A 21,604-nucleotide genomic window follows, 5' to 3' on the forward strand; every position below is an offset into this window, starting at 1 on the left:
ATCTCTAAAACATAAAGCAATTTTCCTCTACGATAATGATGTGATCGCATCACAGAACCGGCAGTAAGTTATTTGCGATCCATTTATTTAGTCTATAGTTTTTTTGACTCCCAATTAATCACAGCATTGTATTGAATACCTCCAGTGAACGCGTTATCGTCTCGTCCTATCAAATGATATAATAGACTATAATTAATATAACAATTACTATAATTACTAGTTTTTAGTTTGTTTTTTATATTTCTGAATATCAGTAGTTGGAAATTCAAATAAATTTATTTTTTGAAAATATGTTTTTAATTAAATATTAAAGTATATATTACATGAAAATAAACGTATTATAAATTTAATTACAAGTATTGTAAAATGAAATGTATTTTTCGCTAATAATACAATAATAATTTTATGTTGTTTATGTCTGTAATTGATTTTTTGTCTGTGTTAATAAAAATACTTTAATGCAATAAATAAGACAAATTTAATAATTATTATTTATACTTTAATTGTAATTAAATACAAAAAATATTTGATATAATTTTGATATTTTCTATTCATAGATTATTGTACTTTCAAGCGTCAATAAATTCACTAATTTTATAACTATTAATATTGTTATATTGTACAGTTAGTTGGAAAGTATGTATAGTTATTATATATTTATTTATTAAGGTTAGGTTAGGTTGGGGTGATTGGAGTAAATTGAGTGGACTAGGAGTTGGCGAGTCGGGTAAAAAGACAAACGGAAGGGTTAGTAAAATTATTTGTAATAAACTGAAAGATTTTTAACTAATTGTTTCAAATATTTATATTTGCAGTCATATAAGTTCACAAATAGTTTACTTTTAAATTAAAATAAAACTACTTCAGACACTGGCTAAACAAATTAAATATATTTTGATACACATAAAAATCTAAAAAAAGTAAATTTATTTTGATACTTAATCATATACATTTATATAGTGTATATCATTGTATAAAAAATTAATTCAACAATATTTTTAATAATGTTGCCATTTTATATCATATTATGAAAATATAAACTTGTTTAACTATAAATAAATTTAAAAAAGACAATCACAATAAATTAAAATGCACTCACTTTAAGACAATAGTCAAGAAATTGATCGACTGTTACGAATCCATCATTATTGATATCTAATTTCTGTAATACAAACAATAATAACATTAATTTAATAGTATGTGGTTAACAAATATTATGTGGAAATAATTATACACTTTTTTATAAAAATAAAAATAAATCAACTTTCAATAAATAATTTTTTAGTATTTTAATTTTAAGTTATTATAAATAAATCTGTTATTGAATATATACTGTATATTATAAATGGCTATAAATTCTTGAGATTCATGACATCAAAAGAAGTCATTTCCTCGAAAAAAATACACGAATTAATATATTAAATATATCATCGATAATAACAACAACAATAACAACATATGTGTATAAAACATGTCATTCATAAAATGAAAATCTTTGACCAAAAATGAAAGTTGATTTGTTGTAATAAAAAAAGTTTTTTTTGACTAAAGAAAATGAATACGTATTGGAAAGGAATGAGAGATTAGATAGAAATGGGAGGGAAAGGGACGGGTAGTAGAAAAGGAATGCCATTTCAATATATACTTGAAATACTCTTTCGACGTGATCTTTGGATGTTTGTTCTTCAATCATAGGCTCGACTGACTTTCCCATCAAATCATAAATGGATGAAACAATTCGCGACAATTCGTCTTTAGTGATCATTCCGTCGTTATTGATATCGTAGAGACTGAAAGTCCAGCGAAGTTTGTCTTTTATGGTACCTCTCGCTAATACTGACAGTCCTATCACAAAATCCTAACAAAACAAGAGATCGGGTAAACTATTAACTCTAAAATCATTAATAATCGGTTTAATTAAAATATATTGTTATAAATTGATTAATGATTTTAGAAAAATGTGATAATATTATTGACAAAACTAACGGTGAAAGTGATGGCTCCGGTGTGGTCGGGATCGAAGGTCTGGAACACGTAATGAGCGTATTGGGTGGTGTCCGCACCCTTCGGGAAGAATTGTGCATATATTAACTTAAACGTCTCCTCACGGACTACACCACTGGGCGCCTCCTGTTTTAGTTAACAATAATCCAGTGTTTTGATTAAGTCTCATATATAATAATTGCAAATTTCTTTTTTTTGTGTAAATAATTAATGGCTATAAATTTCTCGGATATTGAGTTTGACTCTTTAATTACTTTTTTACACACAATTTATCTTTTATATTATTGACTAGAAATTGTTATTGAATTTTTTGAAAACTGTATTATACATATATATAAACTAACAAAATACTGCAAATGACTGAATTGAATATAAATTTCCACTAAATTTGTAGTTAACTTGAGTACAGAATATATTATTTTCTTAAATTTATTTTCAAACTTGAAAAATCAATTTAAATTCAATTGTGTAGACTATGTTTAGCTTAATACTAATATTTAGCTTAATATGTTATAACTATGTTTGCAATAGAAATATAAAGAATATGAAAATCATTGGAAATATTTGAAAAACAAATAAATTCATCAATTTTACACAGGATTTAATGAATTATACATAATTTTTTATTATAATTTTAAAAAATTCTTTTTATATATAATTTTTTGTTAATATTATTTTTAACCAAAAATTAATTTAATGTTTAAAACAACATTTATTTTTTAATTTTTCGGGAATAAATTTTAAAAAATCAAGTAATAGTACTATACTGTAATTTGATAACTATTTTATTATTGATTAAAAGACTAGATTTCTAAATAAAAAATAAAAAACATAAAAATTATTTTATGTGATAAACCATTAAGCATTTATTATATGATTATTTATATTATTATATTCTGTAATAGTTTTGTGTAAAAGTAAAGACAATTTTTCAACATAACTAACTCATCGCCAATAAAATATTATACTTATAATAATCTCTAAATGTATGTGCATTGAATAATATACACACAATATTATGCAAATAAAAACTATTGCCATTAAAAAAATATAGCGGAATTCATAAACAGTACAAAATTTCAAGATTTGAATTATTTATAAATTAATTTCAATGCAAGCAATAAATATAATTTGAGACATGTATATAAAAGTTTTTTAAAATTATTATTTTTTCTTTTCTAATTTTTCAAAAAAAACTTTATACTAAATAATAAAACAAAACAACAATTATATATAAATCGAACTCAAAACTAGAAATAAAATTAATAAATAAAATAGTTTTTTATATTATTGTAACACATTTTAATTAAACATATTTATATTAATTGAAGACAAATTTATTATGAATATAAATTACAAAATTATGCGTTAATAGTAGTCTTAAAAGTTTTATACATCATAAAAATTTTGTTATACAAATAATAATCTGCCACAAGATATAACAATAATAATGACGATATAACCTAAAACCACTGTTTTTGTTTGTATTAATTATATATTATTTATATACTGTACTGTATATATCATACATTATTATTAGTTATATTACTAAACACAAGTTTTTTATTAGTATAACTTTATTTTGATATTCAAAGTTGGATGCATTTTATATATATATAAAGTTAAAAAAATGACAACAACAACAACAGCTACTATTGATATAATAATATATAGTATTTTTGCGATAAATTTTAATAAACTCCCGGTTCTTATCAGTTTCCTTATGCGCTAACACTCAGTCAGTCAGTCAGTTAGTCACTCACTCACTCACTCACTCACTCACTCACTCACTCACTCACTCACTCACTCACTCACTCACTCACTCACTCACTCACTCACTCACTCACTCACTCACTCACTCACTCACTCACTCATAAGAAAATCTCGGTGTCGTCTCAATTATGTTTATGAGTTGCAATTATTTGATATGCTTTTGAGTGCCGGTAATTGAGAGCATAGATTATATCCCGAGAGTATAAATAATATTCACTGAAAAATCAATGCCTTAAAAATTGCTTTACTATTGCATCTGTTGTTAACGTTATTGAAAATGTTAAGAAAAATATATATATCGGTATATCTGTACTATAGAGACATAATATAGTGATTATTATAAAATTTTAGTTTTCGATTAGTTTTAATGGATTTGTCTTTTAAAAAATATAAAAACAGTATTTTTAAAGACTTTTTATAAAATTATATTAAACGATAAAGTAATTGAAAAGTAAAAATACTATCAACTAAATGCTTAGCAATATAATTATTTGGCATTTATTTAATCTTTATTGAAGTTTGTGTTTATTAAATGCTAATAAATTGATGATATAAAAGTTCAAAAATTTTTTGATTATAAATTAAAAAATATATTGAATCAAAATTAATTGAATAACTTGTAAATATAGTACTAACTATATAGTGAGTAATTTATTTTAATATTATAAGCTTATAAATAATTAATATACTTAATACTTACAAAATATTAACTCAATAACTAATGTTCATTATTTAAATTATCATACTTTTAAAAAATATTGACAAATTTATCATTACTTAATAAATTTTCTATAAAATTAGCAACAATTCATCATTAATCACAAACAGTATCCATTAAAAGGTTTCATTAAATATTTTCAGATAAATATAATATTAATCATAATTTATAATTTGATAAATAATGTATTTTGTTGATAGTTTCACTACTGTTTATTGCTTTAATTATTTGAATTTATTGATAGATCGCTACGAAAGTGTTGTTAAGTAGATTGCAATATGTGGGCCAACTAAACAATATTTATGACCAAAACTTTTTTATTTAAACAACATTTTAATGAAAATATTGTATATAAATAGCTTAAATGAATAATGATTTTTGTGTAGTTTATCTCATTTAACATATTATAGTTAACATCAATATTTCATCCAGACATAAATGCCAATTGGATTTTATAATATCCAATAGTGATATAATTAATGTGATGATAAAATTATAGCCAATACAAACATTAAATTACTAATAGCTTTATAAACATAACATACCTGTTTAAATCCTCTATACATTAATTGAAGCTCTCGTTTATTGAACTTGGTCATTTGACATAATGTGTCTATTGCTTCGGGTCGGAAATGGGTGTGTTGGCCATCCAAGTCCTCAAAATCACTGTCTGTTTAAATATATAAATATAAAAATTAATTAATATATATTCAATATTTACAGCCTAAATGAATTTAATAATATGACAAAATTATATTATTAACAACTTTTATAATTATCTAAATAATAATATATACAGTATATATATATATATATATATATATATATATATATATATATATATATATATAATTAGCAATTAATTGTAATTAAATACTCAGTAATGAGTTATCAGACGAATCGTTTTTCTTTCTCTCTTTTGACTTAATATTTGATCCGACATTACAGCGAACGCTTTGCATTGTTTGGCAATTGTCAGCAAAATTAAAAAAAACACATTTGATTTGTTGTCCAATAAAAAATTTTTACACAATTTTGAAAACCCCAAAACACAAATTTAATATAATATAGTTGTAACTAATGTAATGATTAGTTTATATCACTTAATTAGTTAATATTGTAACTGTTTTTCCTGTGAGAGAACTCCTTACTAACGAGTTGTGATGAGAAAAGAGAGAGAAAAAAAGTAACCGTTTTTAATATAAGTCACAACAAATAGATTGCTTTATAATAATTATAATAATACTATTAAATTTGGTGTAACTATTTTGAGACCACACAGTCTCTCTCTCTCTCTCTCTCTCTCTCTCTCTCTCTCTCTCTCTCTCTCTCTCTCTCTCTCTCTTCAAAGTTTACATCAGTTATAAAGTTGTTTTAATCCTAAATAGTTGTCAAACTCTCAATTTTTTTCCCATTATAACATAGAGTACATATAAAATGGTAACTTTTATGATGTAAATCGTAAACTCTATTAAATATATACTAAGATGTATATAATGAGAATGCGCTTAATATAATTATAATTAGATTCTAATAAAACAGTTTTTATTTATTTAAATGGCATATAATATATGCCATATATTTATCACTAGTTGTTTGACGTATTTTTATGTTTTTTGTTACTAATTTTTAATAATTAAATCTACTAAACATTAGTAACTAAAGTAAAATATTTCTATAAATGTTTGGCACAAATAAAACATAAATTGTACATAAAGTTACATTTAAATTATTATTAATATATGTTAATCAAACCAAATGTTAATCATATTAACTTAATAATATTAAAGATTAAAAATTGTTTTATACAAATTAATTTCCATTAGATACCGGAACCAATCATTTTGAGAAACCAAACCAAATCGACATATATTACTTGACAGTATTATAAAATATAATAATATAATGATTATTATATTAATTTATTTAGAAATTTCTCAATTATTTGTTGTCAACTTCATAATAAAACGCATTTTGAAATTTTATTACAATTTTTGATAAAATGTATGAATTTAATACTAGTTTTGAAAAGCTATATATAAAAAATGTTATAAAGTTATAATAAATTGTATGGATTTAATATATTTGACTTATATATAGTATAGTGTATTCAATTCAATTCAATTTTTGAAAAACTTTATTTAAAGTTTTCAAATAATACTATATATATGTTATTTGATGATAAAAATTTGTGCACAGTTATCAGTTTAATATTATATTAGTAATATAAATATAAATTTTATTATGTAATTGTATATAACATACTTTATAAAATACAAAACATATGGAATTTTATATAAAATGTTTTAATATATTTTGTTGCATTGTGTTCATACATTAATTTTATAAAAATAGTAATTATTTGTTAATAAGTGTAACTTTAATAATATTATTAGTAAAATATATTATAAAAAAGTATTATAAACCAGTTGAGAATGCTTCAAAAGCATTTCCATACGAATTCCTTAACTTAAAAAAGAAAAAATCAAAAAAAAAATTTTTTCACACAATTTTCTCTATGTTCCTAATAAAATAAACTTTAAAAAAATTTAAAAAAAAATTTAAAAAAATTCAAAAGTTTTAAATTTTTTATTATTATTAATTATTGGACACCATTTTGTTTTTTTGCTTAAAAATAAACTTAAAAAATAAAAAAAATAAAAAAAAACAAAAAAAATCGTAGCTGAGCCTGGATTCCAACCTATGTCCTCGTGGGACAGACAGACCGACAGACCGACTTATAGAATGCATATACGGATTCCTTTCAGGAATTCGTGACAAGAAAATTACGACAATTACTATGACATCAAAGTTCATGGAAAATTACTATAAACGTACTACACTTACTATTACGTCAGAGTTTATGGAAAGTACTAGCAAGATATTATTTTTTATAACTCAATTTTTAATTTTTCAAATAATTCTATACTAATTAATTTAATAAAATTGTTCATTTTAAACAAGTACTTTTTTTAATTTATTTAACATTATTATTTAAAATAAACATTTAAAATATATGAAATTTACTTACTTTTTTAATTTTAATTAGTAATTTACAAAAATCTAAACTTAAAAATTTTAACACAATTTTCTCTATGTTCTTGATAAAATAAACTTTAAAAAAATTTAAAAAAAATTCAAAAAAATTCAAAAAAGTTTTTTTATTATTAATTATTGGACACCATTTTGTTTTTTTGCTTAAAAATAAACTTAATAAATAAAAAAAATAAAAAAAAACAAAAAAATGCGTAGCTGAGCCTGGATTCGAATGGGACAGACAGACCGACAGACCGACTTATAGAATTCATATACGTATTCCTTTCAGGAATTCGTGAAAATTAAATTATAAGTGATTATATGACTCATGATGAAATTATATGATGAAAATTTTAATTATTAACTTAAAATTTTATTTTAAAGTAGAAAACAAAACTCTAAATTTTATTAAATGTCTATAATAGACTATTAATATAATATTAATTATCAATATATTATATTATATTAATTATATATTTTGTCAATAATATTACTTTTATAAATTACAACAAATTTTCAAATACATAGAATCGATACAACAATACTAAAAATATTTATATTTTGATGGAATAAGTATTTATACTTAATGTATAATAAGTATAAATTGGCAAATAGAAATTTCTAATAAATTTCCATGAGAAAATTTCTAGTAAATTGCTCAATAATAAATTTTTATAGAAATTTTGTTTTATTAATGTACTATGGAATCCCCATATCTAAAGCTATTTTAATACTATATAAGTGAGACATATAACATACTGTAAACTTAGTTTCAGATAAAATGAGATTTCAATTAAATATAATTATTTATAACTAAATTTATTTAATAATTTATTATTAAAAATAAAAAATATAATAATTATAATAATATAATTAATTTTTAAAAAATCAATAATTAATTCGGTCGCCATTTGCCGCAATACACTTTTGAAGTCGTATAGTCTTATATACCTTTACTATAAACTACTTACTATACAAATTAGATCCCTATATATAAAACAATTACAGTATAATTATAATAAGATTTTATTCATTATTTAATTATATTTTAAGTTTAATGTTTACTCTATTTGTTAACTAAAATTCTAAAAATAATATTTAATAACAATTATAATTATTATGTATTATGTAATAACTATGAATTGTTACAAGAATATCGAAAAACAAAATCAATTTGTGCATTCTATAAACAGAAATTTCTTTTAAAACTTTCTAGAAATTTTTCAGCTATTTTAGAAATTTATCTTTTTTGTCAACACTAATAATAAAATATAAGCATAATATATATTACAGTACTGTATATATACTGTATTGTAATGAAATACTGGATATAAATATATGTTTATAAACTCTCAAAAAACGGAAAGCCTAGAAGCCATTGAAAAAATTCTACACAAATAATAATAATATACAAAATAAAAATATTAAAGATAAAAATTGATTCCATGACAACAAATTTAAAAAATATATATTTTTCATTTTAAGAAATTTTAATATATATTGTACATACTATACTGTATGATGAAATATACTGTAAATATGTATTAACAAATACAATTTAAATCACCTTAATTTAAATTAGCAAATATAAACAATAATATATATTATTTAATATTATTATGCAGTACGTTTGTTTTTAATGAATTTTTTGCTATAAAAATTTATTTTATTGTTTTAAATAACTAAAATATTTATTGTAATATACGTTATTACTATTATCACTATTTATATTTAAGGCATTAGAAATCAGCAAAATTTTATAAAATTAAGTTTTCATTTATATTTTTAAAACAACAAATCTTATAATACAAGTTAAACGGATTGTCGTAATGATTGCAAATGATAACTGACATCCTTTTAAATTAACATTTTTGCAACAAATAAATATATGCAGTGATAGCTGACTATAAATTTACATTCTGTACAACATATAAACTGAATACTGTATGATAACCATTGAGTTTAAAACAAGAAAAATATAATTATAAAATTTCAAATATAAACATGAATTTTGTCGTTTATTTCATAAATAAAACAATAAGGGTTTGAAAAACTTTCATAAATATAATGTTTGTTATATAACTGATATAATATGGTCAACAAAACAAGAGAGAAATCTTATATTTTTACATTTCAATAGAAAAGATATTTTTTGTTATTTTCCGTATGAAGTCATAGAAAGTCTCAAAATTTTGTAAACAAAAGCATCACATCTTTGTTTAAATTTCATTAATATTATGCAATAATTATATCTATTAATTAGATTCAAAAAGACTAAAAAGGGTTAATAATATAGAGAAAGTGAAATTCAGGAAAACCGAGTTATATATATAAATGACTGAATTGTTAATCTATAATACATATTATTATAATATTTATCATAATAGTAATAAATATTAAATATAATAATATTTATATGTACATATTATATAACCTTTAATTATAAACTTTATATGATCATTGCCTATAAATTTAATATATTTAATCATCAAAAATATTAATAATATTAAGGGTGTGATTATCAAAACTTGGATTGTATTGTATTAAGTCTTATAAATTATGCATTATTTGAGTGCTTACGACACCAATAAATAAAAAATATATTTTACTTAAAAAATGCTGCATATGTTATATTATTGAATATTATTTAATTTTAAATGATGATAATTTTTTAATTTAAAAAACTATTATTATAAATAAATGTTAAAATAAATAAATAACTATTAATTATAAACAATTATAAAACAATAAATAATAAAATATATATTTTTAATATTCCTTTTAATAACGTTTTTGTACTGTAAGTTAAGTTAAATATATATATATATATATACTGTATATATATTGGCAAAACTATATATATATAATATATATATATATATATATAACAGTAAATAAATGCTGTATTTTATATTTAAGCAAAAGAAAACATCAAAATAAGTCAACCATAAAAACAGAAAAATATAAAAAATTCAATTTGTTTCGAAACTTTATAAATATATACATATATTTATTAGTTGTCGTTGTATTTTGTTATAAAATGTTGTATTAGATTTCAATGTATCACCAATTTTATAGATCACTAAAATTTTTAATATTTGTTTGGTTATAGTTTGTGATATAAACTACAAATACAAAGAGATATATCTTAATCTATTTTTTGTATACATATCATGCATTTTTGCATCAAATGTGGCTTTTATTTTAGTGGAAATTAGATATCTACTTTATGCTATATATTATTTTTTAGATACTTTAGATTTTGACTATAAAACATTGTGTTTTTGAGTACATAATGAAATATATTATTTATATTATATATTATACAAACTAAATATTGTCTAAACGTTAATAAGAAAGATCTAATTCGTCAAACTTTTAGGACAACAAACAGTAGAAGTAATCCTTAAAAATGGATTTAAGTTTTTTTGTGAAAAAATGAAATAAGAGAAAAAAGTTTTTTTTTGTAACAACACAATAGAGATTATTATTGTATAGAAAATACTTAAAAGAATAAACAGTGAATGAAATTTTCAGTTTATATTTTCATTAAATATTTTGATTCTTTTATTTTGTATTATTATTATTATTATTATTCAATGTTTTTGTATTAGTCACTGAAAAACAAGTTTTATGCTATAAATTAGTTGATTTTTCCCAATTGGATGTTACAGTCATAATAAAAATAAAGTTTTGGAAATAATTCTTTCAATTTCTCAGTTAACTAAATCTAAGAAAAACTTACTGTTTATTAATAAAAATAATTTTGTTTTGTTTCTTTTACAATTATAAATCAAGTTATACAGTAATATAATTTTATAGTTTATAATATAGTGTACACTATATAAAGTACAGTAGTAGTAGTATTATTAGCAATAATAATAGTAATAGTCAGGGTTGGAAAAATACAAAGTTTTGAATTTTTACTTTGTATAATACAGTAAAATATAATACTGTATGTATTATACAAGTTTTAAAACTAATATCACTTTAAAAAGTGAATATACTTAAAAAATCACTTTAAAATATTTAGTAAAAAATAATTGYTAGAAATTCATTATTATCGTCGTTTCTAAGTTATAATAATCAAATAATTTAATATAAAAAATGAAATTCAATAAAAAAATAATATTAAATCTATATTTATTATAAAACATGATTTGCTTTGCTTTACTCAATGCTTTTAGCACTAGGTGACGCTAATTTTTTTGTAAGTCAAATTGGTTATGTATTATACTGTATAATACGCTTTGTATTATGCAAACATTTAGTCTCTGCCAACACTGGTAATAGTAGCATAAAAATTATCAATAAAAGTATTAACTATTTATCAACATTTTTTTCTATTACTTTTAATTTATTTACTAAATCAATTAGTTATTAATTTTTGTTTCTTTGAGAAACACTGCAATCATTTAGATTTACATTAATACTGACTATAATTATAATGCAAATATCGTAATAACTAATACATTTAAAATACAGTAAAAATATAACATTAATAATAGTTTATATATATCAATAACATAAATTAATACAATCTGTTTCATAATAAAGTTACATATTATATACTGTATTATATTATAATGTATTCAATAATCTAATCAAATTGATTTACTGCACAACCGATTTCATGTTTGGGAAACTTGAAACTAATGGCATTATATTAATTTCTTATAGAAAATTGATTATGATTTTGATTATATTTCCTGTTAGTAAAGGGACTTACCATTTGACCATAAATAAAAACTATACATTTGTGCTTTTATTATATTATCCAATACACGAAATAGAAATTATTATAAAAATAAAAGAAATTTAGAAATAGAAAGTCAATTAAAGACACAAATGTTTTATAATAATTTTACTTAAATAAATCATTATTTCGAGAAAATGCTATAACAATAAAATTATATAAATCAAATATCAACTAAATTATGTTTGTATGTATTTACTAAAATAAGTAAATAAGAGTTACTAAAAATTATTATTAATATTTTTATTTTAAATATAATACAATTTATGTAAATTTATAATTATGGCTATTGTCTTACTCATGATAACAACTTTTACCATAATTTACAATAATAAAAATATTAACATTGTTGTTTAATAATTATCTTTAAAAAATAATATGATAATAATTACATGTATTTAAATACAATACAAAAAATATTGTTATGAAAAGAAATGATTTAATTATTTAAAAAATTGTTGAAACATATGAGTGGAAGTGAAGGACTCTTACCCTCCTCTATGGGTCCATTCCAGGCCTCCTTCAAGTAGGCCATTACCCGACGTGTCACTGATTTTTCTCTAGTTTTAATCACACTTTGTGTTAATAGTTTGCTGTGTTGTCCTGCAGATTGTCGACAGGACTGAGTGTCTGACCGGTGCCGCAGTTTGCGACCCGAAGACAGTGTTGATGTCATTCCGCTATACATTATGACAATCAACTGTTTTGTTGGTTAACTGTTAAAAACAAATTTACAAACACAGGGTCTTGTGTTTAGTCTCTTTTCTCGTGACATTATTTTGTCAGTCCGTGTCTATGATTAGAGTCAAAGGCCATCCCTTATTAGTATTGATTTCTTATTATTCATTTTTGTCTAATCAGTTAATAAGCAAATATGTGTTCATTAAACACAACATAACTTATTTGTTATCAAGGGTTTGGCAAACACAACAAAATGTTTTAATTGTTAATCAGTTAAATAAACATTAAATGTCAGTAACATTTTTATTTATTAACAATCATTTTGTATTAAAGTTTTGAACATTTATGAATAACATTGTAAACCAATATTATTTTAATATTTGATAATATTAAAAAATGCTTACAAAGTTTTATTAAAGCACAGTAGCTTTATAAAACACTTTACATTTTTAAATACAATTATGGAGTATAGTTGATAAAAAAATTAATACAAAAATGTTGTTACTCTTAAAATGGCAATACATTAGTTTAAAAATATTAATCATAAAAAGTCACAAAATTAGACAACAAATAGTCATCAAAAACAATTGTAATTATAAGCAACAAATTGGAAGCATTAGAGAGAAAGAGAGAGAAAGAAAATATGTCAATTGTTATTAAAGTTGTTATAAAAAATTATGTGAAATACACATTTTTATGTATTTTTTAATTAAATTGATTTCTGCGTTTATAACACTAATAAATAAAATGTTTGACAATTTTTTTAGTAATAATTTTAACTTTCACTTATGAAATATGTTTCTCAAGTATGTGCGATAATGACAGAAGAGTTGGTTGGATAAAATGACAGCACTGGTAGTGCCTTATAAACTGATTCATCTAACAGTGCTAAATGACAGTACACTGTCATACATTTATGTCCGCCTGTTGCACACATATACCATCACCGATGCCGTTGATCATAACAATGACTACAGACATGACTCCCAGAAGACCCTAACAATTATAGTGGTTAAGACCTGCGCTAACAGTGCTCTAATAACTACAGTTTTCCCAACAAATTGTTTGGAGAAGCGCTTTAGATTTTGAGTGTCAGTATTGAATGATAGAGAATATTCTTTATTGTTATTATTATAAGAGTTTTGTAGAATTTTTGGTGAAGGCTTTCAGTGCAAAAATTACTTAAATGCGATCAAAACAAATAAAATTGACATAAAATTTGTTGTTATAACAACAACTAATTATAAATTGGCTAACAATTTGCACATATTTTCGCTTAAAAATAAAATTTCTTTATTAAAAAATAATTATTTTTATTAATTAAATGTTTTTTAAAGTAAAATCTATTTGAATCAACTAAACTGGAATTAATAAAAATTTAATTATTGTTACAATTATACTGTTTATATAAGATGCAAAATATAAATTAGAGTAAACCGTAATGTAATATCTTTAATAAACACATACATTGTTCATCTAAATTTAATATAACATATAAATTAAATATATAATTAAATTATTATGACATTCAAATTAAACTTTTATAATGATTAAAATTAAAAAACATAATAATAACATAAATTTTGACATTAGTCAATTACATATATAGTTTAAATAAATTTATTTATTATAAACACATAAATAATTTTTTATATTTTATTATACTATAATATAAAAACATAAATTATCCATTAAGTGATTAACATTTTAGAAAAATGGTAAATAATTTTCATACCATATAAATTTATAATATATAAATTAATTAAATCATAGAAACAAATTTGCTCTATTATTATTAATTATTATTAATATAGATTAATTCATATTACAATTAACACATATAAATATAAATATTTTGTGTTAATTTCAAAATGTGAAAGTTAAAACACTAATAATCATTAAATCATACACATAAATTTTTACTATTAAGTACAATAAATATTTATGTCTTATATAAAACCATAAAAATATGTAAAATAGGTATTATTTTATGCTTAAAATCGTTCATTAAGTACTATATATGCAATTTTAATATTAAATTTTTAATTACGTTAAGCCACGCTATTAAATATTATTTATATTTTGTTTGAAACATTTTTACTGATATATTTTTTTATAATAAATCAGAATTAAAAAAATATGGAAACACTATTTAGACGTTCTATAAATAATATTAAATAACACCTTTATATACAAAAATATATCAAAAATCAATTAGAATTTTGGACGACCTTTTAGTATATTTTCCATGTTAATTGTAATGCAAATTAATGTCATACATAAAACGTATACAATATTAAGATATATATTTAAGAGTATTTAATTATGAATAAAATGTATTTATTAGATTTAATCAAAAATATTACAAACATTTAATACAAAATATGATCAAAGATGAGAAAATAGAAATTTCTAAAAAATTTCATAAGAAAATTTCTCAAATTCAAATTATTACTACTCATTAAATGAGATTTTTTTTATCGATTTAGCTGTCATTTGCAATTTATTCAAATGATTTTAATAACAATTTATTATATGACAAACAAAAGAGTTATGTTATGCTAACAAAAATGCAAAACAATACTTTGGTTTTTTTTTATTTTAAGTAATAACAGATTTTTTTAATTTCTATCTCTAACATAAATAATTGTAATTAAAGCAATGATATAAGTTTACACTAATTTAACTGAAAATAAACTAGCAAGGGCACTATAAAGTTAGTTGTTTGTGACCATTAATAATTAATCCAATGGGAAATTAAATATATAAATATATTATTATATTAGCATTATGATCTCTAAATCATTGACAACATAATTATAGTATATATTGTAAGACAATTTAGTTAAGTCTAATTGAAAAAAATGTTAAATTAATGTAAATAATGTTTGTGTGTACAGTATATCGGCTTTATAATATGGTTGACAATTGTCCAGAATAATGATTTATATATATATATATATATTAAACAACATTAAATAAGGATTATAATAGTATTGATAATAGCAATAAACTTTAATATTTAAATAATCCGTATGAGAAAATTTTAAATTAAACCATTTTCGTATGCTTTCATATTATACACTTAATTTTGTCAATTTAAGCATAATAAAATAATTAACATTCATATACTGGTATTTTATTTGAATCAAATATCTAATTTGTTGTATAATAACAATAGTTATCAGATGACTGTATATCTAAATCATAAGTTATAAGTTATTTTTAAAAATTCATATAAATATCTAAGTTTCAATGTTTAACTTGTAATTTAAAATTAATGATTAATAAAAAAATTTATTAAACTTGGCATTTAAAAACATCAATATCATTTGATATAAAACTTAAATAAACATTTTATAATATTATTATTAAAGTATAATAATAATTACTGTCACTTAAACCAAATGTTATACTTTAAACGTAATTTAATGCATACTTATAACTTCTACTGTATATTTGATTATAAATTATAAATGTGTAAAATTGAGTTTAAATAAATAATATTAGTAAAATTATCAATATCATTTAATTTACTCTTATTATTGTTAACTAAAAATGTATATTTTAATAATATGATAATAAAAATTGAAACGATAATTACATAATAACAAATTATTATTTTATTAATTATGGTTTTTATTAAATATAAATTTTAATAAAATATTATTAATAAAATATAATATATTATTTTTTTGAATTGTTAATTGATTAAAAAAATATTGATTTCCCAATCATATTGTTATTTGATACCCATCATCAATGGCATTAATAAATATATTAAAAACTATTGCCGTAATTGTAATTATAAAATACATGTATTTGCAAACATTAATTTGTTTATCGACCATAAATCAAACTATTGGTTCAAATTCTAGCACAACATCTAATACAACATCTAATAATTGTAAGATATTTATTAAAAAATATTTCATTAAAATTATATAAATGCTAAAAATCTAATTATAATTTGTATAAATAATTTAAATTTAGTTACAATATTACATGTATTTGAAAACAACAACAACCATACATACAATTTGGTAAATAATACCAATTTTATCAATAAAACTAATGGCATCCAAACATTCGGTATATTTATTATTATTTTTAATACATGTATATTAAATATTAATTAAATGAGTGAAACAATTAAATATAAAATTAAGTTTTTTATATTTAAAAATTATAGTCAGTAAGTAATAGAGATTTTCAATAAACATTTCACTAAATTTGGGAAATTAATTTTTAATAATACAACAATATTATTATTGAAACTCATTTTGTTAGTAATTAATTTTAGCAATAATTGCTTTTGTTGGTGTTTTATAAATTTCTACCGCATTTCTATATATATATACACAATATATAATAAAATATGAAACTGCAATAATTGAATGCAAAGCCAAACAATTTGTCGCTTAAATTGTAATGAAAGTCAATCGAGTATAAAAAAATTGCGGACTTTTTTTGTAAGAATCAATTGAGAAAAATTCATTACAAATACTAAAAGTGCATTGAATTGAATAATACACAGAATTTAGTCATATAATAAAATAGTATATCTGATGTGTTTTAATAGTGAATACCTCTTTATAATGGGTTAAAACACTTATTATTTTGTCAACAAAAGCAGACTTTGCAGTAAAAATGCACACGAAATGGACATTAAAGAGATAATAATGGGTCAGCAGTTGGCTTTCAATTATGATATTCATTCAGTTATTTTAATTTGCTTATCAAAAAATGTAGTCAAATAAACTATATACTGTATATATATATAAATGCGAAGCTATTTTAGTGGTAAACTATATGTGCAAATTAATATTATTTTAAATTGTTCAAATATTTAATATATACTTAGATTAATGAAATGTTTTAAACAATATAATTAATATTTATAATTACGGTAGTTTATATATGTGTTTGTATAAATATTATTACAATTTGTTAAGTTTAAATAGAATTTTTAATATTAATCTAATATTATTTTTCATGTTTTTTTTGAAAAAAAATTATGATATTAGTTAACTAAAAAACAATATAATAATCTATAAATTATAAATATATGTAATATTTAGGTAATAAATTGGAAAATCAAACGGTGCTGCAGAATGTTAGCCAAATATTGAATATAAATTGTTCAGTAAATGACACTATTATTGGTAGTGATAGTAAACATGAGATGAACACTGAAAACGGTAGTTATGTTGGTTCACGTAATGGCACTAATAATACACAATTAATGTCATCATCAAACTTAATGAATAGTAAATTGGATCTCTTATCAAATAATAGTAGTGATAATATCTATAATAGTAGTACTAGTGATGATAATAACCATACAATTGTTAATGGTACTGGTACATTTGACCATTTAATAGGCATAAATAAGATTCATCGCATCTATACTAGAATTAAAGCTTTTGTAGACATGAGTAATGGGTTTGGATTAAAGTTATATCAGTTTATGTGCGAAGTCTATCCAAACTTTTTATTTTCACCGATAAGTATATCAGTAATGATGGCATTACTATTGCGAACATCGTCTGGTCAGTCATACAATGAAATACACGATGTCTTACAATTAAATGTCAGTTATCATAGTATTGATAACATACAAGAACTGGAGGAATGCGTTGAGAATGTCCTAAACTATTTGCAGACACCAATAGCTACAGAATCGATGGCCAACAATGAATTGAAGTTAAATAACAGAATCTGTTTAAGAGATGGCACTAAAATCATCACTAACTTCATGTCTGACGCAGACAAGTATTTTGCAGCTAAAATCAAAGCAATCAATTTCCGATTGGCCCGAAACATAACTGACCAGAAATTGGCCAAATGGTTGGAAAACAGTACCCGATCGCAGCTAATAAGTCATAAGATTAGGTTAGACCCCCTTCGTGAAGACACAGCTATGCTAGTAATGAGCAATCTATACATGAATGCCATTGACTTTAGCAATGGTTTATTCATCAAAAGTGATTTTTTCGCATTTGGTTGGCGTCCTATAAAAACAGAGTACATTCAATGGACAAAGTTAGCCAATATAACCACCAGTGCGCGCCTCAACAGCTCAATACTGAAAATACCTCTCCAGTCGGATACGGTTACGGTTAACAAGAAATTTGAGCTAATTATAGTACTACCCAACCATAATCATAGCTTAGAGTCAACCGAAAGACAGATATTTTCTACACCTAACATACTGTTTAATGAGTTAAATAATATGACGGCACGGGTAGTCAATGCAATGATACCGCAATCGTTTATAGTAAGCAATTGTCTCAGATTGGACCGCATATTACCACATATTGGTGTTAAATCAGTGTTTCAATCAGAGACCAGTCAACTGACCAAATTAACCGCCGAAAACCTGTATATTAATCGTATATATCACGAGTCGTACTTTGAATTCAAAAGACCTAATAATAATAACCCTATATTTCACGGCTCGATAAACACAGAATCGACAGGAAGTGAAAAACAAGTTTCCATAGAATCAGAATTCATAGCAAACCGACCCTTCATTTATATGATCATTGAAACCAATTCATCAGCACTTATATTAATGGGTCGAATAACTATCATATAAACAAAATTATTGTATTTTATTTTTTATTAATTTAATTTTTTTAATTTTGTAACAATATTTATATATTTATTTTTATTTACATTAAATGTATTAAATAACTATTAAATAATTTTAAAGCTTTTATTGAAGTTGCAAATATTTATATAATAATAATACTAATATTATTATAATAAAAAAAAAATTGTATAGCATTTACTAAATATATTGGTATTTACAGTATAAACCCATTACTGACACTTAGTGTATATCAAGTATATCATATTATTGATTGAAATTTTATTTTTAATAAAAATATTATTGTATGGAATTTGCATTGCATTATTTAAAAATTATAGACGAAATAATATTTTTACGAATTACGAAATTTTATTTTTATATTATTTACTTAAACGTGTAAACATTTTTTAAAAACTAATAGAAATCAAATTAATTAAACTTTTATATTCAAAAATCAATTAATTTTTATCCTTTTATGCATTTAGTGTAACTTAAGTATTCAAAAGTATTATTCATACGACTTTAGTGTTTAGATTTAGACATTAATAATTAAACAAAATTCATTAAATAAATCTAAAAAATACTAAAATTGTATGAATGCATATATGATACATGTTTTAAAAGTTTAAGAAATCAAAATATTAATAATGTATAATTTAATCAGGGTTGCTAATTAAAATACAGGGGAATAGAGGGTAAGCCATCTTACAAAAATTAGATCGAGTTTTTTTGAGGGGGGGGGGGTTAAACAATAAAATTATAATCCTAATGATTTTTAATATAAATAAATTAAAAGTAGTTAAATACTCAAAAAATGATTACATCAATATAACATTATTTTAAGTAAATGAATAAATAAAAACAATATAAAATAAATTAATTGTATAAAACATAAAAATAAATTTTATTTATTAATTAACGTAAAATATGTTTTTAAAGTAATAATACTTATTATATTAAAAAATATTTTATATATAGAGTTTGGGAAAAACTTCAAAATAAAGTTTCCTAAACTCCAAATAATTCCATTGAATTTTCCCGGAAAATAAAGCAAATATTTTATTTTCTTTTTTCAGATCGTTATATCATAATTCAATAAATAAGTCAAAAACTCACATTTTTAGCATAAATTTTATTATAATGTATAGTTGTAAAATTTTTTACACTACTCAATAGACAATTTGATATATGTACTTTAATATTTAATATTTTATATATGATATATTATACATTATATTCCCAAATTATTTATTTATATTAATAATTTAATTGAAATTTTTATTAGTATATTATTATTGTACTAATTTCTTTTTCACGAATTCCTGAAAGGAATACGTATATGCATTCTATAAGTCTGTCTGTCTGTCTGTCTGTCCCACGAGGACATAGGTTCGAATCCACATTCAGCTACACATTTTTTTTGTGATTTTTTAAGTTTATTTTTCAAGAAAATGGTGTCCAATAATTAACTAAAAAATTTTTGATTTTTTGAAATTTTTTTAAGTTTATTTTATTAGGAACATAGAGAAAATAGTGTCAAAAACTTTTTTTTGATTCTTTTTCTTTTTTAAGTTAAGGAATTCGTATGGAAATGCTTTTGAAGCATTCTCAACTGGTTTAATAATAAATACAATATTATTTTTAACATTATTATTATTTAATCATTATTACCATCATTGTAATTTTTTAAGTATCAGATGTTCATTATATATTTAATTAACTATTATAATTTTCAAATTTAAAAATAAATAATTATTATAATTCATTTTTAACTTTTTAAATATTTTTATGCAAAACTATTCATTATTTTCTAATCTTTTGTAAAAAAATGTTATTAGTATAAGAAAATATTTTGCGAGTATTAAACAATTAAATTTGTAATATTTTTTCTTTTTTAGTGAATTTATTAAAATTTAATAAAAACTACACCCCATTATACCCCAAGATTTATGCCATTTGACTACCATTTGGGTTTGAAAACCTTTAGCAACACTGAATTTAATTATAAACATTTTATAGAATATATTCTTAATTATTA

The 21,604-nt window shown here is 21.3% G+C and overlaps 2 protein-coding genes across 3 annotated transcripts; one reads left to right on the forward strand and one right to left on the reverse strand.

Annotated features, from left to right (window-relative positions):
• LOC128964598 (Kv channel-interacting protein 1-like) lies at positions 1-13,145 on the reverse strand. The gene is made up of 6 exons (XM_054311227.1): positions 12,780-13,145; positions 5,041-5,165; positions 1,987-2,130; positions 1,646-1,858; positions 1,100-1,162; positions 1-166 (listed from the first exon to the last, which is right to left on the reverse strand). Exons 1-6 carry the CDS (start codon positions 12,973-12,975, stop codon positions 119-121), a joined length of 789 nt encoding a protein of 262 aa, XP_054167202.1. The 5' UTR covers positions 12,976-13,145; the 3' UTR covers positions 1-118.
• A 3,634-nt stretch (positions 13,146-16,779) lies between these two features.
• On the forward strand, positions 16,780-19,601 carry LOC128964594 (intracellular coagulation inhibitor 1-like). 2 transcript variants are annotated; one of them, XM_054311220.1, is made up of 3 exons: positions 16,780-16,875; positions 16,962-17,060; positions 18,050-19,601. In XM_054311220.1, the coding sequence occupies exons 1-3, from the start codon at positions 16,785-16,787 to the stop codon at positions 19,567-19,569; spliced, it is 1,710 nt and encodes a 569-aa protein (XP_054167195.1). In that variant the 5' UTR covers positions 16,780-16,784; the 3' UTR covers positions 19,570-19,601. The 2 variants fall into 2 exon arrangements, with proteins under 2 accessions (XP_054167195.1, XP_054167196.1); XM_054311221.1 differs by having other exon boundaries at positions 18,353-19,601.
• The last annotated feature ends 2,003 nt before the right edge of the window (positions 19,602-21,604 follow it).

Source organism: Oppia nitens, unplaced genomic scaffold (genome assembly GCF_028296485.1).
Source record: "Oppia nitens isolate AA-2021 unplaced genomic scaffold, nextdenovo-longstitch-racon4-pilon3 scaffold9_pilon_pilon_pilon, whole genome shotgun sequence".
Classification (NCBI taxonomy): Eukaryota; Metazoa; Arthropoda; class Arachnida; order Sarcoptiformes; family Oppiidae; genus Oppia; species Oppia nitens.

Bases quoted from the DNA above. Each gene is read 5' to 3' on its own strand.
- LOC128964598 (XM_054311227.1), bottom strand. From the start codon at position 12,975: ATGTATAGCGGAATGACATCAACACTGTCTTCGGGTCGCAAACTGCGG. The intron at 5,166-12,779 runs GTAAGAGTCCTT...ATATTTAAACAG, and splicing joins GAATGGACCCATAGAGGAGG to ACAGTGATTTTGAGGACTTG. The intron at 1,163-1,645 runs GTATATATTGAA...TTTGTATTACAG, and splicing joins ACGTCGAAAGAGTATTTCAA to AAATTAGATATCAATAATGA.
- LOC128964594 (XM_054311220.1), top strand. From the start codon at position 16,785: ATGTATTTGCAAACATTAATTTGTTTATCGACCATAAATCAAACTATT. The intron at 16,876-16,961 runs GTAAGATATTTA...ATTTAAATTTAG, and splicing joins TAATACAACATCTAATAATT to TTACAATATTACATGTATTT. The intron at 17,061-18,049 runs GTATATTTATTA...TGTAATATTTAG, and splicing joins TAATGGCATCCAAACATTCG to GTAATAAATTGGAAAATCAA.